We start from the raw sequence: 24,641 nt of genomic DNA on the forward strand, positions 1-24,641 counted from the left end.
GAATAGAGCACCGATGTGGGACTAAGTTATTGAAGAGGAAGACATCCACCATTGAAGAAGACCACTATTTGTTCTCCATTGAAGAAGGCAGCCCTAGCGTATCTGTACAGGAGACTTTGTGAAGCTTCACAGAAGAACGTGAAGGAGATCGTTGGTCCCCTGATTATTCTACAGGTAATAATAAGTTATAATGCTTATTCTACAGGTAATAATATTGTTGTACCTCTTTTACTTACTTATAATGGTAATTCTTAGCTTTGGGCATGGGAGCATGTTCTCATTGGTCAACCGATGAGGAGTGTGGGTCGTGGTGCATTTGCGCCACCACTGCTTCCTCCCCCGCATGTGCTATATGGATCGCGGTGGTCCTTTGAAAGACGATCAAGGACCCACACTGGATCGGGCGTGGGGTTCTACCGCGATCAGCTCGATCTATTACGTGTTGACCAGGTAATAACTTCACCACAACTTGTTTTATAAGTATCAAATTGAGTAATTTATTAATCGAATTTTCACGTTTAGTTTCTATGGGACCCTTACCCCGCTGAGGCATACGCTGCATTGCCTCAGCACTCGGGCATATTGTCAGGGGCGTGGAGAGCATCTGTACCTCTGATCTGCTTCGACATGGTCGAAGTGCATCTCCCTGAGCGCGTACTGCGCCAATTTGGGATGGTACAGGGCATCCCGCCTCCATGCGACACAGAAGCGGAGCTCCACCACTCTCGCAAGGGTCGGGATCCCAAGAACTGGCTAGAGGTCAACTGGCGGCATGTCGCTCGTTGGGAGCACAGGCTAGATCTGCTTGCCCAAGGTGCGCCGATCGAGGCTGCAGGCGCACCTACTACGGCGGATTACATGCCGTGGTTCCTCTCCATTACTCGCCGATGGATGACACCACGAGGTATCTTGGCGGCATCCCAGTACAATCCCGCAGCACCGACGATGACACACTTTGTAAGTATTCTTCAACTTTAATTATTATCCTTACAACTTACACTTTAAACATTTCATTAATAATTAAGTCTTACTGCAGGAACAGGGCATTGCATCAGTCTTTTGTGTGTAAATTGTAACATATATGTACATGTATATATTTTTACCGTAGTATCACACGTTTATTATGAGTGAATTGATGTTAACTACTCAAACTTTTGGGCGATGAATCATTCCGCGAACAATGCAGCATAAATTTAATCAAAAACATACAATCATATTCAAATAAGGATGTTGCTATTCAACATTCAACACAATTTCAAGCAAGTTCAACAAATCCAAATCCAATTACATGCTTCATGCATTAAGTTAAACTACCGTCGCTAACTAAGAAGGCTTAGTTAACTTTTTCTTAATTCTTTCAGTCTCTTCTTTCCTATGTGCCATATCATCCATTTGTCTCTTTAGATTAAATACCTCATCTTTAAGCTCTTGTTTTTCCTTCTCAAGCCTTATTATTAAGTCTCTCTGCCATTTTGTACCCTCCGGAGCAATCCAGCGAAAGTATGTGCATCCTAATCCGTCAGCCAAGTAGAAAGGGCAAGCAACAAATTCACGCCCTGGATCGAAGTCGCTCCAATCAGTATTAATCTCAACTTCATAACCACAATCACAAAGCTCTTCAATACAATGCTCCTTTGACATCTACATAATACATATAATATATTAACGTTAGTGAACTTTCAAAAATAATGTTTACATTTACAATAATAAAACTAACAAAATACCTTATGTTAACTTTAACAATTGATGGAAAAGAATAAGAATGATCTAGAATGGATAAAATGAAGTATAAGAAATGATGGACCTATTTATACAACAACATTACAACGGCTATTTTCACATTCTAACGGCTATTTTTCTAATTAACAACGACTAGTTTAGTTTTTAAATTTAAAAACAAAAATAAAAAAAGCTAAAAGTCGCTGTTAGTAACAGCGACTTACCCGAGCCTAGACTTGGACGTATGAAAGTTTTGGGACATAAGTTTATCCCAATCTTATACTTGGAATTACCGCTCTCCAAAATAACGTAATTTACCTAAACACTTTCACTCACTCTTTCTCAAAATCAGAATTTTCAATAACTTCTCCCTCCTCCCTAAAAAAAACTGCCGCCACACCTACAGAACACCCCTGCCGCCGGCCCCAGCCACTGCCACTGCCACTGCCACTGCCACCGCCTTCCCCAGACCCTGCCGCTTGTCCGGCTGTGTGTTCACCTGTGTCTCTGCCGCCTCACAATTCACAAAACAAAGACTCTAAAAATCAGAATTTTGATTTTTAAGGTATTTTCACTCTTAATCTTTATGTTCTAATCTTTAATCTTAATCTACATTTTAAATTCTTAATCTTGATATTCTAATATTTAATCTTAATCTTGATCTTAAATTTTGTTAGAATGTTATTTGTTAATTTTTTTTTGTTTATCTTAGTTGAATGATTGAATATTTGTTAATGTTAATGTGTTTGTTTATTTTGAAAATTAAATGGTAATGTGAAACGTGAAGAAGTTAAGAGGAGACAGAATTTTGATGAGCTTCTATGGCAAGTAACTGTTACTTATGCATTTTTATTATTACCCAATAGATATTTTGGCAGTACAAACATTTTCTTTTGTTCTGGGATCAAAGGCCTATTTTTAATCCTTTTCTTTCTTCAATTACCAAAGGTGGTGATTCTTTCAAGAATGTTTTTATTTCTGATGTATTTTTATTTCTCTTTGTTCTTCATGCCAATTTTTAATCTCATTTTATGGCTTAATTGCTTCTAGATTCTAACCCTAGTTCATGATATAGAGCAATTTGGCTAAATTTACTTGAATGGTTCATTTTAATTTTAATTTTTATACGTTTTAGTGTAATATATATATATATGTTAGTCTCCTTTCTTTGTATTTTTATTTGGCATTGTCTATTATTTAGTGTTCTACCATTGAATATTTTTTGTTTTGCAATTTCAAAATGTGACTAAGTTTACAGCATGTTAGGGCTCATCATTGAATCGAATTGATGAAATTCTGAATTTGGTTTAATTGAAAACGTTGAGTTAAAACTTAAATTTTTATTTGAATAACCTTTATCTTTTTTTATAATTGTTATTGCTGCAGTTGTGCTTCAATTTTTTTTGATGATGATGCTGCGATCGCATAACAATATTCAATTCACCAAGCAGCCGTATATTGAGGATAATGAGCCTCGTCGAATGTATCTATTTTCTCCTTTTTAATTTACAAATTTGATGATAATTAATTGATACTCTTTCGGTTAATTTTAATGCTTATAACATTTTGTTGTTATTGGGTGTAATTTTTGCAGTGAAAGCATAAATTTTTCTATGTTTTCGGCATCAGAAATCAGCAAAGTTTCTGAAGTTGAAATTTTTAAAGGAGTTTATTACGATGTTCAAAAGAAACCTATAGCTAATGGTCTTTTGGACCCTAAAATGGTAATCATCCTTTTTAAAATTTTTTTTTTAATTCTTATGTTTTTTGTGAATTTCTTTTTATTTTGCATTGTTGTTGTCTTTGTTATTGAAATGGTTGTTGTTTGTGTTTATGATGCTGATTCAATAATTCTTACATTGCTGCTCATGTTTAACTTGAGTTATATATAAATTGAAAAATTAAGTATGGTTTGGTATAGTTTATTTTATTTTATTTTATTTTTTAACAGAAAATAAACCAAAACATATTCATTAAGTGTTGTATGAGACTGTTTCACGATGAGATAAGCCATACAATCAACTTATTTTTCTAAGTGATCACTTTAATTTAAGGTTATAAGTGGATAATTTAAGACTTTCAAACAACGGTTCACATCAAACTTATAACTGATTATTTTATGTTTATAATTGGTCACTTTAAGATTGTAAGTGATTATTTTGAGATGATGAGTGGTCACTTTTAGGTTATTGATTACTTTAAGATTATAAAACATAATCATTTTAAGATTGTATTAGACTTATCCCATACTCGATTTAGATTTTCGAACCCTTAATAGACCCAAACTTATAATTAGGTAGTAAGTTAATAAAGTGAGCTTGAAAAGTATGTATGAATATGACTTTGATTACGTATGAGAATGTTACAAGGCTTCTTGTGTTGTGTTTTAAATGAGCTATCTTCTTAGGGTATTTATACTACTCTTAAGTACTCTAGAAGGTTCTAAATAAGTCGCATGTTCAATTCTAGAATGTTCAAAATACTTCTACACAATTCTAATACGTACAAGACTTCACTAAAATGATCTAGTTTCTCTTAGAACATTTTAGGCCCTACTAGTATTTTCATGATATTTCTAGAGTGTTCTAGACTTTTCAAAAACATTCTAGACAAAAGTATGAGCTTCCAGCATGTTTTACACTTTTCTAGAACATTTTTCATTTATCTAGAGCATTTTAGTCCTTTTTAGAATGAGCTTGGACTATCATGCTCAATGATTGGAGGTATAAAAAGGAGTCTCGTGACAAATAGTTCTAATCTTCACGTTCAAGGAAAGTTTTTTGCAATTCTTATTAGTTAACATTAACAATGTAGCCTTCAAATTATAGCCTTTACAACTATTTCAAAACGTTGATAGTTATAGCCTTTATGTAGCAGTTTAAAACTAAGTAGCGTTTAAGAAAATTAATATTGAAGTTTTAATTAAAAAGAAAAGATAAATTTTCTCAACAACTTTCAAAAATTGTTTTTTTGGTGAAGACTTCTTGATTTGTAGGCACCTTTCATTTTGACTTGCAATTTATTACTTTGCTTTTTAGTTCAAAAGCCTTTTTTGTTATTTCTTTTACTCAATATGTTATTAAATCTCTACTTGTTATATTTTTTGCATGATCCTTCAGTGTTTTGCAATGTACTAATTATGTTGATTTGGAATTTAATCATTACCATTTCTATGTAATTTTTTTCTAACTGATGTTTTAATACCAATGGTGATTAATTAAAAAATTATAGAATTCCGACCACATAACTTTAATTTTTGACCGCCAACATTGTTGGAAATCTGTGATTTGATCTGAACGCTGTAGACTTTGATACTTTGTTGGCTATAATTTGCAAAAATTAACATTGAGTTTGTAATTTGCAAAAGTGCTAAACTTTAAGGCTGTTTTTCGCAAATTATTAAACAAATAAATCTAAACTTTGGGTAAAACATACTCTCATTTCAGACTCAAAATGTAAAATTAGTAGAGTAAAAAATAAGGCTAAAACCTATGTTGACCCTTCACCTATCATATATGGCGAATTAACTTTGGGTTTAAAATTTTAATCCTAGAATATAGGTTTGAGTTTGATACATAAAATGGATGAATTTATGTAAAATCTTAGACCTATCTCAAATCTATTTCTAATGTTGCAAGATTGATAAATTTTAAAAATAGTGTTCAATTATTATGTATGACAATTGGTGTCGAAAAAATAAAAACTATCTTGAAAAAACGGAAACCTAAAAGAGAGCTAGGTTTTGTGTTTTTAGATATAAAAAACCGAAAAACAAAATTGATACAAAACAAGCCCTTGTCAAAATTTTGGGATGAACATTTATAAATATTGTTTTTACACATGATAAATCAAATGGCTTTGTGCTTTTTTTTGCTTTCTTTCCTTTTCTGTTGCTAAATCTGACATTATTGCTGCTCATGCTTTTAAAAAGTAGTCGCTCCTTGTGTTAATTGATGCTAGTTTTTTCACGGTTGCTCATGTTTAACCCAGTCATGCTCTACCTTTTCACCATTTTATAAGTATTTTTTGAATCAATATTGTGGGAGAAGTAGAAGAGAATTTATGTTTCATCTGGTTCATGTCTACCTGATCAATTTGGCCTATGATAATACTTTATGGAGCTTGTGAAATGAAACTGATAATTGAGGTTTGATTGTCATGGATTGGTACTTTGGAAGAAATCTGTTTAATTGAGACTTGTGGTAATGCAATTCCACTGTTTCTTTTTTCATTTGTTGAATTTTTTTGAGATGCAACATATTTTTATTTTTAGTTTTGTAGTTGATATTCTATATTGGTTTCTTTGACTACAGGGGCCTCCAAACAAAAGTAGTGGTCTTTGTGCAACATGTCATGCGAAGTATGAAGATTGTCCGGGCCATTATGGATGTTTGACTCTTGCACTGCCTGTTTTTAACATTGGCTACATTGGTGCTATCCTAGATGTTTTAAAGTGTATATGCAAGGTGTGTGCCGTGTTTATTTGTATGATAATTTTGTCAAAACTTATGACCAACTATCTTTTTATGGCTTTACTTATGGCTTGATGTTTTATGCTTTATTATGAATATTTTATTTGTATTGAATGGATCATGATGAGGAAGCTTGTCGATTTAGCTTTGTGGAAAATAATTCCCATTCTATTGCCAACATGGTGTGTTTTTCCTCATTACAAAATAAGATTAATACATCTGGATGTTTTTAGATTTTTTTTTTTTACCATTATTAGGGAGAATTGTACATAGCGTTTCATTGTAGGAAAGATAAGGTTGCATTCATATGACTCCCCTTCTAGCATGGGAGCTTGTTTATAGACAGTTTTTATTTTGATTTTTATGCATTATGATATACCTCATGCTATGTTACTTGGACTCTTTGTTTTTGTCGGCTCATCGTTGTTCGATACGGCCAACACGTATACCGATGTCGAATACGTGCTCGGTACGCCATATTGCACAAGGGTGCGACATAGTTTCGCAAACCCAGTTGTCATTCTTACTTTTGCCATTGAATGTTTTGGAGAAGATGAAGGGAGGGAGTACTTGCGAAGAAGATGAAGGGAAAAATACTGAGAATGGGCGAGTTAGGGTAATACGTCATTAGTGCTTTTTGGGATAATTGTGTTTTTATTGGAATTCATCTGAATTTGTATTATAACGTTGGTACTAGTGATTGTTTCCCATAAATAGTTAAAATACTCTTTAAGTATTAGTATTAAGGCTTGTTCATGCTATAAGTCTGGAATTTGTATCATGAAGTTGGTACCAATTTTTTTTTTCTTTTTCTTTTTTTTTTTTTTACTTTTTACTCTACTTTTAATTTTTCTTTACTTTTTACTTCTTCTTTACTAAAAGTAAGTTTTTTATTTTTATTTTTTTAATTTTTATTTTTTTTTGTTATAATGGAAGTACTACTACTACTATTAATAATAATACTTTCAACAATCAATACTAAAATAATATAATGTGGGGCTCACTAATGAATTATCTTTATCCTTAAAAATTCATCTCTAATAAATTAATCAATAAATTTACCCAAGCTTAACCTGCAAATGCCTCAGATTCTGGGAATGCTTGGCGTTCCTTTTAAATTATTTTGCCGTATGACCCGTATCCAATAATAGTACGGTGTTTGCGTATCTTAGAATTTTAAAATTTTCGTATGGGACACTAGGTTCCACACCTATATTTGATTCCCTTACCGGAGTCCAATTCACATAGACCTCACGTTTAATAAATTTCATACAGAAGAAAGATAAGTGTGAAATGAGGTATTATGACATACAAGAAGGTAGCATCATGGTGCCTAAAATTGATAAGCATATATAATTATGTCTTGGTTAACCCTGCATGATAATTTTCGCCTAATATGTATGTCACTATTTCTTCATGATTGTTCCACATTTTGTGATGCAAGGCTCAAAAAATGTATCAGAAAGATCATAAGCTAAGCTCTTTTTAGCCTTGTTTGTGCTTTTTTGTATTGTGCATGCCTAGTGGTTGGTTAATTAAGATGCATGCTTTATAAGAACATCTCTAAATGTGTATTATTTGCTTGTCTTTCGTAACATTGTTGAAAATTTGGGTTATTTGGTCTTCTAAACTTATATTCTTATTGTCTCCTGTCAGTCTTGCTCACATATCCTGCTACCAGAAAAAGAATGTAAAGAGACTTTGAAGAAGATGAGAAACCCCAAGCTTGATTCACTGCAAAAAACTGAGCTAAGGAAAAGGATCGTGAAGAAGTGTACCTCTAGAGCTGAAGTGCTGTGCTTGAGATGTGGATACTTGAATGGTAATATCTTCATTTCTAGTTTACCTGCACATGCAAGTAGTTGCCTTTTGTTGGTGGCGGCTACGACTAAATTAGTAAATTAAAAACCCTTAGAGATTGAATCAATATTATCAAGTGGCAATATAAAGAGAGAAAAGCGACTTAATGCCTCAACACCCGACTTCCTCTTTGTTGAGTTTGTTTTGTACTTGTAGTGAAGAAGCGTTGCATAAATTCTACAATCCAAAATTTAAGGAAAATGGTTGGTTTTCTTTAGAACCAGGTTAGAATGTTGTGGAATTATTTAAATTGGTCTATCGGTTAACTAGGCTTCTTTATAATGCCCTATTACTTTAATATTTTACGGGACCATAATATGCGCTACTAGCACCAGAATTCCTACATGAGATTACCTACACCAAATATGAGATTGGTGTCATATTTACATGGTTGGTGGAGATTTTCTATTTCAGACCCCTTATTGCAAGTGTTTAGATGGTGTGACTACTTCACTACACATAAGGAGATGTGTCGCGTATTGCTTTTGTCTCTCCATGAGGATTATAAGTTATGAATTGCCAAATTATAAAATTTACCAAGTAGGGTAAGTAATGAATTGCCAAGTTATGTTTGGGGTGGGGGTAAATATTTAATGGGTAAATAAAGTCAAATTAGGAAATTTAGGTTGTTAGAGGTGGAAACAAGGGGACTTTGGTTGTTAAAAAGGGGATGAAGTGATTTTTATTGTGTATGAGATGGGGGGGGTAAACTAGTTACACTAGGGCCTAGGGGGTGATGGGTTAATTTTTCCTCTCTTTATTCTCTTACATGAAGATCTTTTTTTTTCCTTCACAATAACTTTAGTCCCTTGTTTCCACCTTTAAGCACCTTAATCTTTTAGTTTGACTTTATTTCCTTAGTTCAAGCATGCTTCGTTGTGAATCGTTTTGAATGTAAGTATCGCATATAGTGCTTTTTCTCAAATGTGACTGTGATGTCATTTTGAGCTGTGCAACTATTTAGGGTTCTCAAACTTTTATTTTTCGTTTTCTGTTTCTAGTTAGGAAAAGCTATTAATCTTATTATTAGACAATAATATTTTGTATTAATATCTCATTTATTTCAAATACACAATTTTAAAATGAATTTTATTTTTCAAATACTACCTGTAAAGATGTACTTTGTCAGAAATGCCTTAGAACAATTTTTTGTCAATAACTATCTTCTTAATTACATTTTTTTAAAAGGCTACCTACTAACAATTTTCATATGTTTCTATGATTAAATTAAGTTTATGTATATATTTTAATTTTTAAAAAATAAAAATACAAAACAAACTTTGTTGACACAATTAAACTTCCAACTCTCCTAAGGTAACAACTTCTACTGCCACATACATAATGGTGTGGTGTGTTTTATAAAAGCCTACAAATTTTGCAAGTAAAGGTTATTATATATTATCAATCTCTACATGTAGTCCAAGTATTGTTGGTCAGGTTTTAGTTACTTTCTCATGGCATTTCTGTTGACAATAAGCAGCTGATGTTGTGTTTCAGGAAAGGTGAAAAAGGGTAAAACTGCATTGCAAATTGTTCATAATCGTCCGAGGCAGAATAAAAATGATGAAGAAAGTGGAGGCTCCACTCTTTCCTTTATAAATCCTCATGATGCATTGTTATTATTTAAGCAAATGCTGGATCAGGTGAATATTTATGCTATGAATTTTACAAACCATATTCTTAATGATCACTAGAGTGTGGTTCTGCACAATTGTTCTGTAGGGTGTGAAAAATTATGCACCTGTAGCCGAATGAAAATTTTCATAAATTGCTTAAGGAAAAAATATTAAAACTTCTATTAGTTTTTTAATTAAATATTTATCATCTTGCAGGATTGCGAGCTACTCTATCTGAATGATAGACCTGAAAAACTTGTAATTACCAACTTGTGTGTTCCTCCTTTGTCCCTGCGTCCTTCTGTTTTTGTTGATGGTGGAATTCAAAGGTCTGGTCTCGACTTATCTGCAAGCGCTGTTGCTTGTCTCTAGTTACTTTTTTCTGTTTTTTCCAAAAAGAATTGGGGTCTATTATATCTAACTTAATAATGCTAAACTTATCTGAAGTTAGAGCTTATGAGTACCAAAATGAACATATTTTAAATTATATTTCTTAAAATAAGTGTAGTATGCTTAGGCACTGAAATCAGCATACTATTTTTATCTGAACCTATCACTGCTGCATTGTACTTATTAGTACTAAAATAAATTTTTCCAAATTTATCTGAAATTGTTTTGTGCAGAAAATATACTAATAAGTTAGACAAAACATACACTATCAATTTGCAATAGGTATTAGGATACTTGCACTTCATCAACTTTTCAGTTTTGATGATATTACCTCTTCTTTCATGGTGCTTTCAGCAATGAAAATGACATCACAGAGAGGTTAAAGAGAATCATACAAGCAAATGCTTGCCTTCTTCAGGGTCTGCAAGAACCAATTAGCTCATTTAAAATATTGGTAAGATACGTGAAAATATGTTCTAGTTCATTCATTTATTATACCTAGGTATTTCAGTTTCTTGACTGACCAATATGTTTGCTCATTCAGGATGTACATTCTAATTTTGAGGCTAATTCTTTAAAGAAAGTAACATGAGAAATTCTTTGTATATGAAGTTCTCTTACTTGCAGAATTGACAAACAAACTATAATCATTTAGTAGCTATAGTATAATCCTAGTTTTCCATCAAATTCATTGAATATGTCATGTTTATATAACTTCTGTGATCAGATTATACACAGCGGAAGGACATAATATAGCAGAAATAGAAGAGATTAGAGACAGAATAGAAGAAGATGAAAGGAAGGAATGCTTGTTGTATTGTTTATCTATATGAGCAGTGTACCCATCCTGAACTCTTCGAGCGGTTCAGTAGCTCCCTAGTGTGTAAATACACAATTGTGAATACAAGCATGAATGAGATCAGCCACCCATTCCCCCCTTTTATACATGAGTAGAATCTACTAGAATATGTAATTCCCAAAAGTCCCCTATGCATAACAGAATGTAAAACAACCTTCCAGCTGGTATGACAAACTTTGCCCACTTGTGTAACTGAATTATTGCATTCTAGAAGCAACTGATTAAGTAATCTGATTTCTGTTCCTCCGGTTGTATGTGTAACGTATGGCTGGCTTGGAATTACTCTGGAGTGGGCTTGAAGTAACACTTGGATCCACTACATGCTCTTCATGAGTTCGAAGGCAGATCTGTTTGCAGGACTGTTTGAGGATTGCATTTTTACTTGCTGTTTTTTGGGTGTGCAAGAGTAGAGACTCCTGTCTTTCGAATGCAGAATTACTCTCTTTATATAGAATTGTTTCTGATATTGTGTCTAGCTCACTTCTATATATGCATAAGTTGGCAACCAGTTCATCGTGCATATATTGTACAAAAGACAAAACATACACTATCAATTTCTCCTTGTTCATAAGTTGTTGCCTTTTGTACTTTCGATATAGTTTTCTCTTTTTAGTTCTTAATTCTTATGATTTTAAGAGTGGTTGGTTAAAGTGTATTAGAAGAATTATTATTACTCACAGCCAAAGGTCTTGGTTCGAGATATAAAGTGGACATATATGTAATTATGTACTCTTTTATGAGAGTTATACGTCATGCCCATTAGTATTCTTGATTTCTTTTTTAATGTGAATCGTAATTTTAAGCTATCCTCAACCCTGTTCTGTTCAAACAGGTTCTACTGCATTTGAGGCCACTATTCTTTTTTATATTAAAGCACCTACACATATATTTTTTTGGTTAGGATCAAAGAAAAGAAGCCTCCATCTTTTATGGATGAAACATTTTGCTTTTTGGGGTTGAATTTTAATCATATTTTCCCATTATAGGCTTGAAATTGAAGATATCATGTGGGATTTTGGTAGATTTGTATTGATGTAGACTCTCAACAAACTTTGTTTAAGCATATTATTATTATTATTATTATTATTATTATTATTATTATTATTATTATTATTATTATTATTGTTATTGTTGTTATTGTTGTTGTTGTTGTTGTTGTTGTTGTTGTTGTTGTTTTTGTTTTTGTTTTTGTTGTTGTTGTTGTTGTTGTTGTTGTTGTTGTTGTTGTTGTTTTTGTATTAAGTACACTTAAGGTTCAAGTTGTTAAGAATCATTTTTTCATTTAAAAAATAGAGGTGTTAGATATTTGTTTAAGCATAGAAGTAGGTGTTGGCATTTAATAGTTATTATACTTGTTCCTTTTAGGATGACTGGGATTACCTTCAAGTTGAAGTGGCTCAATACATAAACAGTGATGTACGTGTTGCTTTACAAGCCCAACAACCTACTAAGCCATTGAGTGGATTTGTTCAACGTTTGAAGGGGAAACAGGGACGCTTTCGTGGAAATCTGTCTGGAAAGCGTGTTGAGTTCACTGGAAGAACTGTGATATCACCTGATCCAAATTTGAAAATCACAGAGGTTCTAAACGTTACTAGTTTAAAGCGAGCTTAATCCTTACAGTTTATCTTTTATTTCTGGATTTAGGAAACTACTTCATTTGCAGGTTGCAGTTCCACTGTTAATGGCATCTATCTTAACCTATCCTGAATGTGTCAATGATCATAATAAAGAAAGGTTGAAGCAATGTGTGCGTAATGGGCCAAAGAAGTATCCAGGTGCAAGGTTTGTTGTAGAGACCAACGGTGACAAGAAGTGAGTAACTGTTCTTGATGCCATACAAATTATTAAATTTTCGAGATTCATTAGATGAATATTGGTTATTCCTCTTTCCTCTTGCAGAGACTTATCATTTTCTATTAGAAAACGGATTGCTGAAGACTTGAAGAATGGCTGCATAGTTCATCGTCACCTTGTTGATGGTGATGTTGTTCTTTTTAACAGGCAACCAAGTTTGCACCGCATGTCTATTATGTGCCACAGGGTGACAACATATTTTCAACATATTTTTTTTCAGTTTGCATTTAGGTCACTCAAGCTAAATTGACTTATATATGCCTGCTTGTAGGCTAGAATAATGCCTTGGAGAACTTTGAGATTCAATGAATCTGTTTGCAACCCGTACAATGCTGATTTTGATGGTGATGAGATGAATATGCATGTTCCACAGACAGAAGAGGCGCGAACAGAGGCATTACTGTTGATGGGGGTACTTATATCTTATTGTAATTTTTTTCTTTGCCTCAATCGAGCAAAAATCATGCAACTTTTTGTGCCACTGGATCTATTTTTGAGGTGCAGATAATTGGAATTTCCATTGCAAATATCTGCATTGTGGATCTTTCCAATAAAAGTATGGAAATTAAAAACGTACAACTAGACAGGATACATAGATAAATATGAATGGATAAAAAATATGTCCACTCACTTAGAGAATACTAAATATGTCCTCACCACCTGCTAGAAGAGCTGTTGCTATGATTTATGAAAGGCTAAGAAGAGGAGTAAGAAAGAAAGATGGGCTCGATGAAATTCTTATTCAGACCTGACAATGTTGTGATGCTAACTTTATGATGTTGTGATTCTAATTTTACTTTTAACACTTGTTCTCAGTTAATCCTGATATTTGAATCATTACCTTTCCACGGTTTATAATGAATATGTCATATAGGTAACATCTAAGGATAGTTTGGAGGGGGAATCAGTCCTCATTGTTAGCTTAACCAATGATTACCTTAACGTTTATTTTTCATATCTAGGATGCGAGCAGTTTAGTTGCTCCAGCATGATGTTTGATTTGGTGATCGCTTTTTTGTTTTTCAACAGCCAATAGTGTTTTCTGTACTCATTGTAGGTTCAAAACAATCTATGCACGCCGAAAAATGGAGCTATTTTGGTCGCGTCCACCCAGGATTTCTTGACATCTGCTTTTCTAATTACCAGGAAGGATACATTTTACGATCGTACAACATTTTGTCTGATGTGTTCTTACATGGGAGACGGAATGGACATCATAGATTTGCCAGATCCAGCAATAGTTAAGGTCTGTATGACTAAAATTATGCTTCATCTTTTTACTATTGCTTAGAATAATTGTGTTTTAACTAAGCTATACTTATAGTTCTGTACTTCTGTTATTTTGGTCTTCAGAAAATAGATATAGCATACAATAGCAAATGATTGAGATGTTTTTTTCTTCAATTGTTATTCACTTGTGTTGCTTATTAGAAAACAAAACTTGTTTTTCTTGGAAGAAATACATGTTTCGTTTTCGATCATCAATACGTTTATGTCTCAAGGGTTTCATGTGTTGATCAAGAAAAATTCGAGATATTTTATGTTTCATTTATGAATTTTAATTAGTTTGTCAATGTTTTTAGGACTTCAATTTTAATTCAGCTGACGTTTGCCGACCTAATTTGCGATGGGTATCTTTTGGTATTTATTATGTTGTAATGGTAGATAAGCTTTGTTCAAATTTGCAGCTGGATTATAAGTAACTTTAATATAATAAACATGAAGTCTTAATTTTCCAAGGAGACTAGAAAGTATTGATGGGAGGATAAATTTAACGGTTAGCCAGTGAAGTAGGATAATTCTGTAGAAAAACAATAAAATGTCAGGGTCCTTTTGTCGAATTAGTCTAATTATTACTAGATTTTGGAGTCCAATACATTTTTCAAGGCTGAATCATTCAGGACTGTGAGCGCATGTTGATTTCACTTCATTTCCATTTTTCTTTAAAAGAAATTTTTTGAAGTACCACTATTTCTGCCCTTAAACACCAATCCCTTTCTAAGAGAGACATTTACTCATAGATGGATAGTGATCTTCTAATGGTGTGGGTGATGTTCTCTTTTTCCATTCTATGTCTATATGGTTAAAGAGAAATAGAACTTTTATTGATCGTTTTCTATCGGTGGAGTTGTTGTGGGAAAAAATGTTTTTTTGGCGTCACTTTGGGCTATGGCGCATGGGTTATTTTAACTTGCTCTTTAAATGATCTATGTAGAAGTAATTGAAATGTGATATTGTAGTCATTGGAATGTGATATTGTAGGTATTCTATCTGCTTTTGGGATTCATCATCACATGGATGTATGACTTTGTTTCTTCAATTTTAAAAAATATTTCTTTATCAAAAATGATATACACTTGGAAGGAGATGACCTTTCAGATGCCTTATGGGGTTGGCAGCTCTATATCATATTAACATCAGAAAGAAAAGAAAACCATGAAAACTAAAGGCCTAACAACATCCTTTTAACAATGCGTCATAAATGTTTTTTAATTGGAGAACACTTAATTATTACACAAGGAATCCTGGAATTGAGGTTTAAAAATAACAAGCCAAACACACATTTTATACTGTGAAGAACCACCCTAGTGATACCTCTTTAGAGTAGTGCTAAATAAGTGCAAACCAAATTATTCAACTATTTGTGCTCTGTATAGCCTTAAGTGCACAGGCTACCTATTTAAGAATTATCTTGTGCTTCTCTGCAAGACCCATGTATCTTCCTAAGAAAGATATATAGATGGTATTTATCACCAAAAATATCTCTCCACACAACAAGCTTTGACTTTCCTTGAGATCTTGGATTGTGAGGTGTGGGTGGCCTAATCAAGAAACTAACCACGTGGATATTTTTGTACCGAGTTATAAAAGATTGTGCATGCAGACAGGCATACGAATTTCTTAACCACAACCTCCTATGTGGAGGATTAACTATGCATGTCTAAAACAATAGTTGGGGTGACTTAGTATGAACCTGGCATGTGAGACTTGACTCTGGAGCTTACTTGAGCTTTCCTGTAGATATTGGAAAAATAATAGAATATTGTTTTAAAAGATCTGCAGGTTGTTAATGCTGGGTGTGTGTATCTGAGATCAAGAATGTTTATTGTGTGTGTGTGTGTGTGTGGGGGGGGGGGGGGGGGGGGGGGGGAGGATAGCAAAGAAGTCAAAATTTTAATATTAGTTATTGGTTTTATTTTAATTGAGCATTGATGGGGCCTCTCCTTTTGTGTTTTTTTTGGTTTTAAATCATGGTGACTCTTCTTTAAAGAGGTACTTTCTGATTTTCCTCACTGATTCAAATGTCTTTGCTTTGCTGCAGCCTATCCAGCTCTGGACGGGTAAACAATTATTTAATGTTCTCATACGTCCAGGTAGACAACTGAGAGTCTTCGTGAATCTTATGGTGAAAGAGAAGATATACTGCAAACCTGACGACAGGAAGACGACTTGTAGGGAGGATACCATGTGTCCTAATGACGGTTTTGTTTACTTCCGTAATAGTGAACTAATATCTGGTCAACTTGGAAAAGCTACCTTAGGTCAGCTTTTAGTATTTTCTTGCAATCATGCTTTTATTTATTTTGTTGCAGTATTTTTTTTCAAGGGAAATATGCCTGCAGGATGTTTATGTCTTTCTGTTAGTAAAAAGTTGTAGTCAAGGGGGTTATTATTGAAAATGATCCAATGAACCTAAATACCCAAGAAAATATATCTTTGCCTATTTAGTTTTCTACAAAGTATGACATGCAATTCTTGATCATAAATTTGTTCAACCATACTCAAGTTATATCATGTGTGACAAACGTACAAAAATCTTGATGTTGCCTGATCTTCAGAGTTCAGACTTATGAAACAAGCCATATTTTTAGATCTGTAAAAGAGTAGAGAATAATCACTGGGTATGCTCATAGACATGTTCATTGCATAGTACACAAATACAATATAGGTGACATAGATGTAGGCATAGGTGACTATTCAAGGTCTAGGACACATAATGTTGACGTCTTCACCTAGTTTATCTTTAGTCAAGTCCTCAAAGAGGTTAACTTGCTCATGTCATTTTTAATTTGCTCTTCCCACATTTTCTTTGGCCTATCGCGACTACTCTTTCCATCATTCGTGATGCCTTCCACCCTTTTCACATGTACGTCGGTGGACTTCCTTTGTACATGTTAAAATCATCCCAATCTACTTTCGCACATCTTTGCAGATATTGGTGCAACCCCTAGACTTTCTTTCAAAACATGGTTCCTAATTTTATCCATCCCGGTGTGCCCACACATCCATGTTAACATTTGCATCTTCGCTACATCCATCTCATGTTCATCTATCTTCTTAATTAGCCAACATTGTGCTGGTCAAATTGCAACTCGATAGAATTTACCTTTTGAATTAGTCAGAAACTATCACATAGCACCCCAGTGGCTGCTCTCCATTTAAGCCTGCAACGTGAATTCGATGAATTACATCTTCATCAATCTCCGCATTACTCTGGATTTTTGATCCCTTGATTAAATTTTAAAACTGATATAATAAATAAGATAGTAATTGGAACTTCCTTCAGCAAAAGTGCAATCGTGGTGAAAAGAAAAACAAAAAGTGTAATGATTGGACTCAAGTGTTATTTTTGAATTTAGGTATGAATTGAAAATTTTTAGTTTGCAATTAGGAGTTTAGGAAACTTTTGATATTTTCATTTGGTAAATGCAGGGAATGGCAATAAAGTTGGGCTTTTTTCTGTTCTTGTTCGAGACTATGATCCACATGCTGCTGCTAGTTGCATGAATAGAGTGGCAAAACTAAGGTAAATATTTTCTTGATGGTTTGGTCAACAATGTTGACAGTGCATATTAATTTTGCTCAAGGCTCACAACAATAAGTCTAAAAGAATAATATGCTAAGAGTAAAATATCTTCAGTTCATATACATTTAATAGTAGTTATTTATTCAACGCTTAAGGACTGTAGCGACTGTCCCTTAAATTTTCTGCTCAACGAATATAACCAAATCTATTGTGCTAGTTTTGGCGCACAACAAAAATCCCCTTTTCATCATATTTCTCTTAGGAGACACCTAACTAGTGAGTAGCTGCGACAATTTTTGTGAAACCCACCTTTTGCAGATCTTTTTTTGCTTAACTTTTTTGATGAAATCATTTTGCAAAACTTATCTTTTCTAAACAAACTTCATTATTTTTGAAGGTATTTCACCTAAATGAATTTCCTTTTGTGCTCAACCTTGTTCATTTTACTTATAATTGAGGATAGCAAAGTATAAGCGACCAACAACTAATTTTATCAAACATCATTTTAACTGATTGAAAGGTCAACAAAATGTTGTGCTATATTTCGGAGATGTGGAGGTTTAAACTAGTTACACTCCCAACATTTTTGCGTTTTTGCTGCAGTGCTAGGTGGATTGGTAATCATGGGTTTACGATTGGCATTGATGATGTCCAGCCCGGTAAACTCTTGAATGAAGAGAAACAGTTCAGAATAAATGAAGGTTATAGAGCATGTGATGGGTTAATAAAATCCTTCAACGAAGGGAAGTTGACTCTCATGCCAGGATGTGATGCAGCCCAAACTTTGGAAGCTAAAATTACACAACAGTTAAATGAAATTCGTGAAATAGCTGGAAAGGTAATGGCTCTTTATTCTTATCCTCTTCTAGAATCTACCGAAACATGACATCACCGCAAGGCCACTTAAGTGGCCCTTGTCTAGCCTTGTAAGGGAGGTCGAATGTATGCAGCCTTGACCAGCTGCCCTGAATCGTGCTTAATGTGACTGCTTTCACACTGTTGCTCCTCTTAGAGTTTCTTTAATTGTGGTATTAGCATAGAAAAAATCGTGCCTAATACCGCCTTCATACTTCCTTTAAATAGTTCTTCTTGCACCTTCTCCATACATCTTTTACGAACCATAATTATGTTGAACACTTGAATTATTTTTTATTTACATCATATTTCCTACGGGACGAAAGAGTTGATCAATGAATATTCCTTCTTTTTCTTGTTTTCTGATAGCTGAATTTTTCCATTCCATGAAATTTATCTGTTTATTTATATTTTTAGGTTTGCATGAAAGAGCTTCACTGGAGGAACGGCCCATTAATAATGTCACAATGTGGTTCGAAAGGTTCCCCAATCAATATCAGTCAAATGGTTGCGTGTGTTGGTCAACAAGCAGTAGGAGGGCGTAGAGCACCAGATGGCTTCAATGATCGTAGTCTACCACATTTTCCTATAAAATCTAAGACTCCATCAGTATGTTTCAGCCCTTTATTACGCCTTAAAACTTTTGGTCCTTTATTCGACTTGCAATATAATTTTTTTGTTTGCATGGTTTGGAATTCATTATTAAGTTTGAGGTACACCTGTGTGTAAAATAGTTTCTCTTAGTTCTATTGTTGTCTCCTCTACTTTGTTTCTTGCTTCTTATATTTTCACTTAGGCTAAGTGACTTAGCTAGAATTAGGCAACGTAGTCTGTCTGTGCATTTCGATATGAGATGAAATTGATTATGGCAATAATGATTTCCCTTTATCTTTCCGTTATTTGGATAGAGAAACTGAAACAGTTCAGTTTCGGGATAGTGTTTCAGGTGGTGTTTGGAGCTAAGAGGACTTTTCGAAATATGAGCCATTTGCAGCATAGATTATTTGTTGAATTGGTTAACTTGTGTTAAAGCCATAAGAGAGGAAAAGTTGATTTGAAATTTGACTAACATGCCATTACCCCAATGTCATTTTATGTTTCCTAGCTAGGCAGGGTTTGGGCTTTGGATATACACACACCCTTGCCCTTATGATTAATTAAAGTTGTTTCCGATTGACCCTTTGTAGAAAACATTATTTGCAATTTCACATCAATAAAATATTCACATGAATTAATGAGCTATTTTATCTTCGTTTTGTATAATATGAAATTAAAGAACTATATATCTTTGGCACTTATTAGGATTCAACGTTGACCATACATATACTTTTAAATCATTTGTCCAAGAAACTGAACTTATTTTCTGGCGAAATATTGATTTTGTCTAATATTAGAATCACCTTTTATTCTTTGAGTTCACATGTTGAGCGTTGCTTATCTTGATTTGGGCACTTTGCTAGTTTGTACTTTGTAAAGAACAAATGTTTTAGTCTTATTGATTAGCAATTTATTTTTTTATCTTCTTAATACGAGCATAATTTATTTATATATATAAAAAGTTTATTATTTTTCATATCAAGATGTATTGTGGCGATAACTCCCACCGTCCCGATAAATTTGGCCCATTTTTCATTTTAACCCGTCCCAATGATTTTGCCTATTTTCTATTTTTGGAAATGACCCCACCACTTTTACTCTCTATATTCTCTCTCATATTTCTAAATATTCCACGACTTTAACCCACTGTACCTAACTCCTTAATCTTCGTGCAAGTTGCAAATGGGCCAAACTAAATGGGACAGAGGGAGTATTATCATTCCAAACTAAATTGCGTGTTTCGGAAAGTTGGAATGGGGAGAAAGTGTGATCTAAACCGCCCAAGTTCCATTTTCTCTTTGCTGAAGAGGTAGTGGTAAATTCTCGAACTGTTAGTCAGAAGCACCAGGCATAAATATGTATGTATATGAGTTTACTTGTATGTGTTGCTCCCTTTACTTGAATATAGTAATGGCATTTTGCAAGTAAGCTGTATTTATATATAAAAATGATATCTTGAAATAACTGATAAATGAAGAAGATTACATTAGTAGTTAGATAATATGCATTAGAGGGTGCAGTAGAGTGGAAAATGATTGTCTGAGTAAGAAATGTATTATCTGATATTTTGCAGGCTAAAGGATTTGTTGCTAATTCATTCTATAGCGGCTTAACAGCTTCGGAGTTCTTTTTCCATACCATGGGAGGGCGAGAAGGCCTTGTGGATACAGCTGTATGTTTACTCTACAGTGCTTCTATACTGTTTTAATTACAATATAGTTTGCATATCATTATTCTTCACCTATTGTTTTTGCACTGGATTTTTTATATTTGAATTTCGAATCCTTTTAATTGTCTTGGGCTACTCCTAGGCATGGTATTTAGTTATTATTATGTATCCAAAATTGTTGCCTATTACATCTGTACTACATAGCTGTTTGATTTCAATTTCATAAAATTGCTATTATTTGGACAATAGGCGTTTGATGAAACCATATTTTAGAGAATATTGATCAAACTAAAAGAAGAAAGTATAGTTATGTGGACTTATGCTCTTCCCCTTAATAAAAGGGTCAAATACCTTATGTTCTATCCTTGTCAACTAGAAGAAGGTAATGATTCCATTTTTATATGTTCCAATTGTTCATCATGAGCTTTACTACTGATCACTTGGCGGAAGTCTGGATAGAAACCAATGTGAGAAGTCATTTTGAAGACATGAACCACCTCTTTGATCTCAAGGCTTTTCCAAAGGGAATACCAAATACAAAGTTTCACAAATGTTATTTGTGGGGATAATGTAAAAGCATTCTCCTTTTTGGATAGGAATGTAGTTTGGAAATAGTCTATATGATGCTATGACTCCTAAGAGAATGGAATTGAGGAATATAGTTTGGAAATTGCTATTATTTTGCTATAAAACTAGGAATATAGTGAGACTGGGCTCCTTCCACGAGGTGGATCTCCCTTCATAGTGTACTCGTCATTGATTAGCTTCCATGACGAGGTATGGGTCTTCCAACTTGCAGCCATTGTTTCCAACTTCTTTGAAAATTGCTCTCCTGAAAACAAATCAGAACTTATGAGCTCCAAGGGTAAATAATACTTAATTATATCTTTACTTTTGGAGTCCCGATAAAATACCCCTGTATTCACCTGTGCCATAACTTCACTGTGTTTCCTTTACTGCCCTTGGCCTTTCTTCTAGAGTAAGTGAAGTAATTTTGGATGTTCTACTGCTGGTGTAGCGAGACACTTTATGCTTTATGTCCTACAGATTTTGTTTTTGTTTCAAACAATAATAATTTCAAAACCTTATCCCCGCAATACGGGTCAACTACATGAACCAATATAAACTAACGTCGGAAAATCTGAAAATCCTACCACTTCCGTAGTTTCATTTCTATTGTAATGATTGCACAAATGTACTCCACAAGAAAAAATTGTGTTAGTTGATAAGAAATACCACGTATGCAGGGGCGGATCTATGTATGTGCCCCGGGGAAAATTTTTTTGTTCTAATCTTAATCTTAATCTTTATGTTCAAAATTTTGATTTTTTTTAGGTATTTTCACTCTTAATCTTAATATCTTTAAATTCTAATCTTTAATCTTAAACTTAATCTAATTCAATCTTGTTGTTCTGATCTTTATTCTTAATCTTGATTCTTATTGCATTTAAGTGTTTTTTGGTATCTGATAATAATGTCATTTAAATTTGATTGAAGTTAGAATTGCGAAACCATTGTGTCCTAGAACCTGATGTTCATTCAAGATATGTGAACTAAATAGCACACCAAGTACACAGATTCACAGAAGAGCGTGGATTCTTTAGAAATTAGAAGTGGGAGTTGCAAATTATGTTTTTAGGTATTTGGTTAGAAGCTCTCGTGAATCACTATGAAGCTAGACTGCAAATCCAAAGTCGCGAGTCTTGGTTTGGGGTGGATAGATTTGAGTGTGTTTTTTAATTCATTTTATGAATGCTATGTTTTAGGTGAAGTCAAGATTAGGTTAGCTGAATAAAAAAACACCATCGTTGAATTTTTCGATTGATCAATATGAATCTCAAGTGTGTGGTTGAGTACTCCTTCCAGGCCCCAGCTCCCTCTTTTCTGTTTTCCTAGGGAATTGCTTGTTATTAAAGATTTTTCATGGTTTAAGAGATTGTTTCACAAAGATGCTATCTACTGCTCACACTAGCTAATTTCGTCTATTCGTTGGTACCCTAGGGGACTCTAAACCCTAGATCCGCCACTGCACGTAGGTTGTTCCCGATTAACTCTTGTTAGAAAACATCATCTAATTCACATAAATAATAAATGCACATGATTTAATGAGTCTTTTACTATAGTCCATTATCATCATAGCTTTGTTATATAAGAGAAGTGAATTATAGGTACTTGTATTTCAAGAACTATGCTATATGTGTTCCTTACTCTCTATAGTATGTATACCCTTTCTCTTAGTTTCCCCCTTTGATGAGTTTGCTCCTCCTCTTTAAAAAAGTTCACACGAAACAAATGGCAACAACATTTCATCACTCCAATGTCATTAAGTGAAAAGGGAGAGATAAGATACAAAATAATTGAGAAGGGGAAGGGATAGAGAGAACATACCTGTTTTGAACTTCGTTGTGTTAAATAATGTAGTAAGTATTTTGATTAGATTGATGGTGTTTGCTGTAGGTGAAAACGGCCGACACCGGTTATATGTCACGTCGACTGATGAAATGCTTGGAGGATCTAGTTGTTCATTATGACATGACTGTCAGAAACTCTAATGGAACTGTTGTTCAGTTTTTTTATGGAGATGATGGCATGGATCCTGCGCAAATGGAAGGAGCAGAAGGATTTCCCGTGGACTTTGAGAGATTACGTTTCAAAATTGAGGTATTATATGCTATGTCTTTCCTGATTCTCAAGTTAGTGTTGGTTGTTAGGTCTGGAATTTGTAATTTTAAAAGTTTCTTTGTGCAGGCTACTTGCCCAGCAGGGAGAGATATGAAACTACCTCCTTTAGAGATACCTGAAATTATAAACAAGAGGTTTTCAACTTATGGTGGTTGCTCTGATGCCTTCAAGAAAAAGTTATTTGATTTTTTTGAGAATTTATCTAAAAGAAAATGCTATATTTCTGAACAGCAGCTTCAGGTATTGATATCTACTATATGTAGTTAGGCAAAGAATAAGTGGATAAAATGTTTGATGTGTGAAAATTACTTATTGTAGTGGCTCTCATAGGTGTTTTTCTCTTTGAAAATTCCCCTAAATTTTAGTTTGCCTGAATGGCTTTATGTGCAAGGCATTGCATAACTAGAAGTATGTAATACAGTTGGCAATTTTTTTTTAGCTGTGATGTAGATGAATAATCTACTCCTTCAAAATTCAATATGAACGGATTTTAGAACATAAAATGTTATAATATTAGTTGATCCAAATATGAAGTATTTGAACTAAATTGGAACGTATTGAAGAGGAAAACGTTCAATCAAGATGATATTAGTTGATCCAAATATGTAATATATACCTAATGAAACCTAAAAATTCAAGTAGAAATGGTTAGCTTAGTGGTAAAGCGTCACGCCTGTGGGTCAGAAGGTAGCATTGAAAACATATCAAAGGCGTATGAAGAGGCAAGTACAAGGGGAGGACAAAATGTGGGTATGCCAGCTGGATTAATTGGTTGGTAGTAGTTAGCAGTAGCTAATAATAATGAGTAGATGTTATGTCTTGTAATTAGAAGGCTAGGCAGGAATGTCTATATATAGGCATATTGTAATTTTGTGGATTGTGTATTGATTTTAGAGGAATAATAATAGGAGCAGCAGGGGCTTCAACACTGCATTGCTTCCAACATTCTCTCTGTCTCTCTTTTTTCTCTCTCTTCCTTGTTTTCTCTTTCTTTGTATATGTTTCAGGATTGAAACCCCAACCAATTTGGGTGTGTCATATAAAGCTAGTGTTATAACAACAAAGAGGTCATAGGTCAAAACCTTGCCCCTCAGTTTTTATTCAGAATTTATATTGCAAATTTTCGTTCCCCTCAATTTTCGGCTCAAGTTTCGCCAGCTAGTCCTGATCCATTTTTCAAAAGCTAACAAGGAATCTTGCCATTCTATGGACTGTTTATTCTTCTTCTCAAGTATATTTTATAGCTATACTATGTAAA

General features: G+C 33.8%; 1 protein-coding gene across 3 annotated transcripts in view; it reads left to right on the forward strand.

Annotated features, from left to right (window-relative positions):
- Positions 1-2,032: 2,032 nt before the first annotated feature.
- Positions 2,033-24,641, forward strand: part of LOC130817890 (DNA-directed RNA polymerase III subunit 1) — a 28,641-nt gene continuing 6,032 nt past the window's right edge. For all 3 annotated transcript variants that reach the window (XR_009043889.1, XR_009043888.1, XM_057683854.1), the window contains exons 1-20: positions 2,033-2,284; positions 3,106-3,202; positions 3,314-3,443; positions 6,033-6,185; positions 7,848-8,013; positions 9,549-9,694; positions 9,884-9,996; positions 10,412-10,511; positions 12,282-12,497; positions 12,583-12,731; positions 12,819-12,960; positions 13,045-13,185; positions 13,831-14,019; positions 16,096-16,315; positions 17,487-17,580; positions 18,184-18,418; positions 18,853-19,044; positions 20,606-20,704; positions 23,159-23,362; positions 23,450-23,623. Coding sequence is in view for 1 of the 3 variants with exons in the window: in XM_057683854.1 (XP_057539837.1) it covers positions 3,126-3,202; positions 3,314-3,443; positions 6,033-6,185; positions 7,848-8,013; positions 9,549-9,694; positions 9,884-9,996; positions 10,412-10,511; positions 12,282-12,497; positions 12,583-12,731; positions 12,819-12,960; positions 13,045-13,185; positions 13,831-14,019; positions 16,096-16,315; positions 17,487-17,580; positions 18,184-18,418; positions 18,853-19,044; positions 20,606-20,704; positions 23,159-23,362; positions 23,450-23,623 (2,940 nt within the window). In the remaining 2 variants the exon portion in view is untranslated. The remainder of the gene's footprint in view (positions 2,285-3,105; positions 3,203-3,313; positions 3,444-6,032; positions 6,186-7,847; positions 8,014-9,548; positions 9,695-9,883; positions 9,997-10,411; positions 10,512-12,281; positions 12,498-12,582; positions 12,732-12,818; positions 12,961-13,044; positions 13,186-13,830; positions 14,020-16,095; positions 16,316-17,486; positions 17,581-18,183; positions 18,419-18,852; positions 19,045-20,605; positions 20,705-23,158; positions 23,363-23,449; positions 23,624-24,641) is intronic.

This window comes from Amaranthus tricolor, chromosome 1 (assembly GCF_026212465.1).
Source record: "Amaranthus tricolor cultivar Red isolate AtriRed21 chromosome 1, ASM2621246v1, whole genome shotgun sequence".
NCBI lineage: Eukaryota > Viridiplantae > Streptophyta > Magnoliopsida > Caryophyllales > Amaranthaceae > Amaranthus > Amaranthus tricolor.